This window comes from Penaeus chinensis, chromosome 10, assembly GCF_019202785.1.
Source record: "Penaeus chinensis breed Huanghai No. 1 chromosome 10, ASM1920278v2, whole genome shotgun sequence".
In the NCBI taxonomy this organism is placed as follows: domain Eukaryota; kingdom Metazoa; phylum Arthropoda; class Malacostraca; order Decapoda; family Penaeidae; genus Penaeus; species Penaeus chinensis.
In genome coordinates, this window is record NC_061828.1 from 36,861,008 (window position 1) to 36,868,507 (window position 7,500).

At 38.5% G+C, this 7,500-nt stretch overlaps 1 protein-coding gene and 1 long non-coding RNA gene across 2 annotated transcripts in view; one reads left to right on the forward strand and one right to left on the reverse strand.

The window, feature by feature from the left end:
* Nucleotides 1–1,600, forward strand: part of LOC125029586 — a 2,852-nt gene extending 1,252 nt beyond the window's left edge. The window contains exon 2 of the long non-coding RNA XR_007115207.1: nucleotides 247–1,600. This is a non-coding gene — a long non-coding RNA (uncharacterized LOC125029586). The remainder of the gene's footprint in view (nucleotides 1–246) is intronic.
* Nucleotides 1,601–1,803: 203 nt separating this feature from the next.
* LOC125029961 lies at nucleotides 1,804–6,855 on the reverse strand. The gene is made up of 7 exons (XM_047620154.1): nucleotides 6,331–6,855; nucleotides 4,534–4,756; nucleotides 4,257–4,430; nucleotides 3,879–4,089; nucleotides 2,875–2,990; nucleotides 2,328–2,399; nucleotides 1,804–1,813 (listed from the first exon to the last, which is right to left on the reverse strand). The coding sequence occupies exons 1-7, from the start codon at nucleotides 6,539–6,541 to the stop codon at nucleotides 1,804–1,806; spliced, it is 1,017 nt and encodes a 338-aa protein (XP_047476110.1). The 5' UTR covers nucleotides 6,542–6,855.
* Between the last annotated feature and the right edge of the window lie 645 nt (nucleotides 6,856–7,500).

Sequence of the window (7,500 nt, forward strand, 5' to 3'; positions counted from 1 at the left end):
CTTATTAATTTTGCATTAATATTATTAGTTTTTAATACATAGGAATAGTCATTTCTTAAATCAACTTCATAAATGTATTCTAATAGATATTTATTTTTTGACTTAATTAAAAATAGCAAACTTGACTCATCAAGTTGCGAATCATACATAAATATATGTCGGTTTAGGAGTATAATACATGTGTTGTCTTATCAGACTCAAGAAATGTATATTATAAAAATTAAAATATAGATTTGCATTTTTTAGATGTTGCAGAACCAACTCCTGCGCCATCTGGGATAGCATCTCAGGTCATAAGACTCGAAAGTTGTTGTAACATTGGATGAGGGCACTCCAGAGGAGCAAGAAATGACAATATCCATTGTGTCAATGGACCACACTTACTCTTCAGAATTACCTCCTTTTTTAATAGAAGACAGTGACGCTCAGGATGGAGGTAGCAGGCATGGTCATAGCAGAAGATCAGAAGAAAGGAGAATTTTGCCTGACATGCTTCAGATACAAGCAAATATAGAAATTCACTTGAAACAGCTTGTAGGCTCAGTAAAAGACATTGCATCAGCATTACAAACAATTGCTGGTGTTATAAAAGATAAGGCATAAGTTCTTATTTTTATCAAATTATGAAATATTTTAGTTTTTCTCCCATTCAATTCTAGTCTTAATCTACCCATTTATAGTACTCAGTTGACATTAATTTGTGATAGGCATTTGTACATTTAACAAAGTCATAATGTTAAGTTATTGCTTGAGAGACTAAGTCTAAAACAAGTCTTTATTTCGGAGTTCCTTTATTTCTTTAGTACAGACTAAGGCAAAAATCCATTATATATTATTTATTTTTTGTTCGCATTAATGTTTGCACTGAGGTTGTGAAAATTGTTTTTTGGTTTTATGATAAAGGTTAAGACCATTTTATCCAGTTTAGAAGAATCATATTTTTATAGGGAGGGAATTCAGGATTTTATTATTTTTTTAGGAAAAAAATTATTTCATTTTTTTTTTAATTCTGACAGGTGCACTGTTTGGTTTCTGCATAGGTTATATATTTTCCTTTTAGGTTAAGGAAGTAACAAATTTTTGTTGTTTACACATGGCAATAATAAAGTTAAACTATAATAGTTCTGGTGCTGTCAATTAAGATTGATTTTCTTTGTTGATACTAAGACAGAGCTGTATTTAAGTTTAATTTATTTTTCTGGTTTTGATGATGTAGGCTGAGAAAGAAAGCAAATATATACTTATTGCTATTCTAATATTTATGGTTAACATAGTAATTAAGCTTTGAGGGACAGCTTTACTTGTATTTTAAAAATGTTGTATTTCTTTATTTGTATATTTATATGTCTGAAATTACTTGCTTCTAAAGATTTTTGTTTATTTCACTTCTAAGGCAACCCAACTTTGGTTGTGGTCTGTCTTGTGGTCATAAAGCACCATGACAAAAATATGTAACTTACATTTTGTACTTTTGAGCAGTATTGCTTTGTATGTATGTGTAGATACTTTCATATTATTTTTGTGATGTATCATTATGGTATTTTTCTTACCAGTCTTATATTTTTATAATCACAGTCTGAAATAAAGTTTTACTTTTTAATGCTTTATTATAATTACCCTAGATCTTGAATAACAGTTATTTCTTCTTGCATATTCAAACTACTACTTATTCAATTTTAATGTGCATTGATAAGAGTTCCATCAATAAAAATAATTAAAGTATACAATTATTCATACAAAAAAAAGAAAAAAAAATGGAGAAGTAAAATCACTACTTCTAGGATGTGGTAGTATGTATGTAACCTAGTTCTTCCTGAGTATAGGTCCAACACCTCACAGAGCCTCAAAATGTCATGTCATGGAAATCCGTAGTACCGCAGTACTGGGTTATCATTAACATGCAAAGGGGTTCCTATAATGTCTTTCACGCTGTAAAGCTCGATCATGAAAATAAGCAGCCTCCCACTCCATATTGGGTGTGTCGTCTGTCAACACTGTTAGCACTTGCAATATGTTTAAATCACAACAATTAAGCAAAGAAGGCAAAGAAAACACTGAATATCTAGATTTTCCGGTGTATTAAATATATAAAACGGCAGTGTGTAGTCAAATAAAGGCTATATAAGTTATGACGACTATGCAATCGAGATATAAACAATCACTATATCCGGTTTGAAACGCTTACAAGAGCTCCCGAGCAGTTGTAACTTACAAGGTACTTTACAATGTGTGACGTCATAACATGGCGGCTATTTTTGTTTCGAGTATGGCCCTCGGAGGAGTTACAACATTGTAACTGCTCCGATGTGAGATACAACATTGTAAACTGTTTTGAGTATCCCGCCCTAGGTTCGTTGTGCGTCAGGCGGAATCCTCGATCTTCTAGACCCTTGAACACCCTGCCGATATGATTTTAATTAATTGTTATTGATGATGATGAAGGCGATGATGAACTTGTTTACAACAGGAAAGAGACATCGGAAACTTACTTTTGGGAAGGAGAATGGATTGAGAATATACCCGAGCAAGTTGAAAAAAAAGATATGCCGTTTTATTAGTGTTTACATAGAACGTTTAGTCCCTTCATTATTGGGGTATGTCAAACATTCTGGTTCCGACACCCCTCTAGTTGGTGAGGATTATTTTTACTGATACTCATAGGGAATGATGACTCTTTCTCAGCGTCGTCATTACTAATGTCATTAAAATTACTACAAAATATGCCGCTTTGTTATCAGCATAACTACCGCAATTACAAAACTTAATTAGTTGCTATATATTTTATCCCTCTAAGCATTATCGTTTATGTGTATTAAATAATCTTCTATATCTACATAAATGAAATTATTATATGTAAGAACAAAGGTAATTTACCTCGTGTATTTCTGAAGTGTCTGGGTGAGAGGGCGACCGGTGTCCAACTGAGGATCCAGGAACACGCTCAGGTGAATCTCGATGGAAAGCTGTCTCGTGCGTTCTAGAATATTGGTCTGGGGAAAAGACGAATACTATTACAATTTGTTTTATTTAGGAATGATGCGATGTGATATAATGCTAAATCTTTACGTACTATGCGAAGTTATACGTCTAGAGAAATTATTCTTATTATTTAATAAAAATGAATGAAAAATCCCTGTTTTTGGCTGCCCGAGAAATCTGGCGCTGATTAAGGAAATCTCACTTCTCTTATGGCGAACCCTTGACCTGTGCTGGCGATACCCTTGACCCAAATAGGTTCTGGGTTCATAGTTAACGCAGAGCAGTCCCGATTCCAGCGGCGCCCTGACTCCTCCCCTTCTCTTTGAACAATAAAGTTCTAAACCCATTGCCTTTGCCCGTCACAAAAGGCACCATATGTCAATCCCAAGTAGCATCAGTGCTATTATCATATATCATGATTTGTGCAAATTTGTAGAATGTACAGAAAAGAGGTGTCGAATGTACAAAGTACACGTTAATTATTTTGTTCCCTAATTTATAATAACACTAAATTTGGGGAGCTAGGAAAGACAGATCTAAGATTTATTTGGCCATACCCTACTTGTTTTGTTTTTTTTCGCTGACGATGAGGATCTTCTGTGTTCAAAATTTATCAAGTAATATTTTATAGTTTTGATATCATAATGGAACGTTTTGAAGCCAGCATACAGACGCATCTACGGAGGGTTAGCGAATAATGTTTCTCTTTACAGATGTGTGTACAGACTGAAACGCGCGCGCTCGTATGATTGGAAGTACACAGTGCATGGTGAGAAGACACGACGACAAGATACTCAGAACCGTGAACCTTAAACACCTAAAGAGAAAGGACACGGATTTTTGTCCTCGAGTGATAACCCCTTTATCAAATATGGTCACCGCACTGTTAGAGAAACTACCTTGAATATCGAGTCCTCGAAGATCTCCCACTCAGGGCCATCGACGTCGATCTTCAGAACATCGACGTTGGCTTTAGGGTGACCGAGAAGGTACATGATGTTATCGAGCGGCCGGTACAAGTAGATGTACTCGCTCTTCGTTTCTGGGTCATAGGTTCGCTCGACCTTCACGCTCCTGCCAGCTGCCAGGCGGAGTCGAAGGAATGTCACTCTGTGGAAGTAATGAGAAGGTAATGCACACAAATGTGCGTGCGCAGACACATACACACACACGCTTATATATGTGTACCCAGGGCAATAGTAGGGGGTATGTTTTGGAAACCATGGGTCACATTTACTGAAATCCTAGTTAGGATCCTGGCTTTGAAATGTTCTTACCTAGGATAAGGATTCCTGTTTAACAGCTCATGCGCGTTGTCATCGTCAAAGGAAAACACTTGGCAGCCATATTTGCCCATGGCAGCATCGAAGCTAAAGTCATAGCCAATGCCAAACGAATACACCAGGCAGCTGTTAGACGTTGGGCGGACGAACGGATCCAAACACAGTTTCCTGAAGATTTAAACTTTGAACATAAAAAGTACATCTGGCAATTATATGAGGAATACAAAACCTTTAACACCGTTTTTTCACCATACATCATTCGCATACATACTTGTCACCATCCAGTTTTCCTCGGCACAGCTTCCCGCCTTGTCGAACGAGTTTCCTGCATGGCTTGGTGATGTTGGTCATGAGGAGGAGGAGTTGGTCGAGGAGGACCAGCTGTTCCTTGAGCTCGTGTCCTGCTAAAGAGGTGTTGTGGACGAATGTGGAGATGAGGTTCACAGGCTCGTTCACTAAGGGGGTCCGTGCTTCTTCATATTTCTCTATAGCAACTAAGAGAGTCTTTATCAATTTCTGTATATAGATATAGATATATTGGTTGACAGATAAACAGGTATAGATATAATCGTATTGTTTGACAGATAGGCAAATTTATAGATAGATAGGCAGATAAATTATTATGTAGCCGTTATACTGTATGTATTTGTATATACATAAAGAGAGATGTGAAATTGTCTTGTCCGCGGGCGTTCGCCATTGGACTCCAGCACTGTATCAAGTGTTTCGTGCTTAAAGGACTTCCACGGGGCTACTGGGTCAGTTAGGTTTTCGAGTTTTGTGAACCGATCAGAGCCTGCCATGGCGAACCTCCAGGCACACTTCTCCTACAATCTGTCGAAGTGAAACATCCTGGAGTGGCCACTGGAGAAACAGGGAGTTTTGAAGTGTACCCTTAGGGTAGCCCAACCAATCTATGGTCACTGCCACAAAACTCTGCACTCCAGTAAACCCTGCAGTTCTGATGGAACATCCAGTGAGTGATGACAAGAATGTAGTCAATCTCCTTAGTACAGCATTTGTATTACTGTACCACGTCCAGCGATATGGGTTGGAGTGCTGATACCAGGAGCCAGAAATCCTCTGTTCCTGGGGCCTAGCAAAGTTCCGGAGAAGGAAGCTATTCTCGCTACTAAGATCAGCATTGTGGATCGACAGACATTCCGGGGCCTCCTGTTTATTTGTGATCCCCACAGCTTTGTCTGGGACCGCAAGGTGCTCAGTTTCCATGGGTGACCACTAGGAGGCACTGTAGAAGTCTCGATGGAGGAAATGCTATGAACTGGCAGGGGAGGCTTATGCCAGCTGTGGTAGCTGCAGGCGAATAGGCATGCAAGCACCTAACCCAACCGCCTCGGATTTATTTTCTGTCCCCTGTATTTTTTGTAAATGTTGTTACATACAGATCCTTGAAGTAGCTGGAAAATTTGTTTTAGCTGATATCGATACTGTTATTTTTGTTATTGATGTTATGATTATTAAATTGTTATTAAAATCTCGATAACATATAAGACAATGAAATAAAGCAAAAGACCCTTTCCAAGAGTCGAGGAAAACGGTAAACAGGTAGATTGATAGGACTAATAACTGACTCCTTGGTGACTAAGCACTTGTAGAGCCATCTATGTTTAAATACAACAAATAACCTTGTATTACAGTGGGTATGGCATCTATTCTGGCCATAAGGGGCGATTGGGTTAACACTATCTAGGCTGCCACACCATCGCTTCACATCACCCTAAGCATGAAGCACTCACCCGTCATATAGACACACACACATACATATATGTATGTGTGTGTGTGTGCGTGTGTATGTGTGTTTATATATGTGTATATATATATATATGTACATATATATGTATATATGTGTGTGTATATATATATATGTATGTATGTATATACACATTTATTTATTTATTTCATTTGAATACACATCAGTTTTCATCATATTGTTTCTCTTGTATGTATGTGTTGCGTCTGTATGCGTACATATGCGAGAGAATGTGAATGTCATTTCAACACACATAACCCTCATCATCCACTCCTTACTCGGGTTCGTAATACTGACCTCTGGTAAGTGCGGGCGCGGACGTACGTAGCAGTGGGCGTGGTTTGACGTACAAGACAAGCACAAAACACAAGATACTCAGAACCGCGAACCTTAAACGCCTAAAGAGCGAAGCGGGCGCCATCTGGAGTGCGTTCAGGGAAGTGAAGCTCAGACGCCCGGGCAAAGGAGGCAGGAAGATTATATTTATTTTTTGCTGCATCACTTCCATGTATATTTACGGTGTAGCTTTCCTCCTCTGCTTTTCCATCACTCCTGGTCTTTTCCTTCTTCTATTTTGTTATTTCTTTATTTTGTTTTCTCTTTGTCTATTTTCGTTTCTTTTCTTTCGTTTATATTATAGATTTTGCAGTACGCAAGGTTGGTCCAGGCTTCCAGGAAGTCGATTTAGGGGGGTTCGATCTCCTTCTTGTGACTGTCATGGGAGGAATTTGCTGATTCGAGGCCTTTTTGCCCTCTCTCTCACTTCTTTTCTTTCCTTCTTGCTTTCTGTTTCTTCTCTTTATTTTTCTCCTTTTTTCTTTCCAGTCTTAAACTTAGTATCTCTCTCTCTCTCTCTCTCTCTCTCTCTCTCTCTCTCTCTCTCTCTCTCTCTCTCTCTCTCTCTCTCTCTCTCTCTCTCTCTCTCTCTCTCTCCCCAATCCCTCCCATCTCTCTCTCTTTCTTTCTTTCTTTCTTTCTTTCTTTCTCTCTCTCTTTCTTTCTCTCTCTCTGTGGCCGCCGGAGAACGCCTAAGATATTGTCAATGGGTCTAGGGTGACTGATACCACTGCGTAGCACTCGCTCAGGGTTTATTCAGTAGCGGTCAAACCTGTTAAATAATACATCGATTGTACAAATTCAAAAATATACAAAGCCACTAAATAACAACTCACGTTAGATTATATAATAAGAACTTCCTACAAATATTGGATACATAAGCATTGCGGGAACAGTCAGAAATCTGAATAACGGTCTGATTCCAGAATGATGTGAGCGTCTCGACGGCACGGAGGTTCCTCTCGAACTGCCCTCACACTATGAACATACACAGGCTACAACGTCAAGTAACATTCTACTTCATATGTTATACATTAGTTAGGTCGCGATCGTGTTATCTCACAGCATTGGTCATATGAAGAGCCGTCACCACTTCCTATGGCACGACCCCTCACACAAACACGTTTCTTG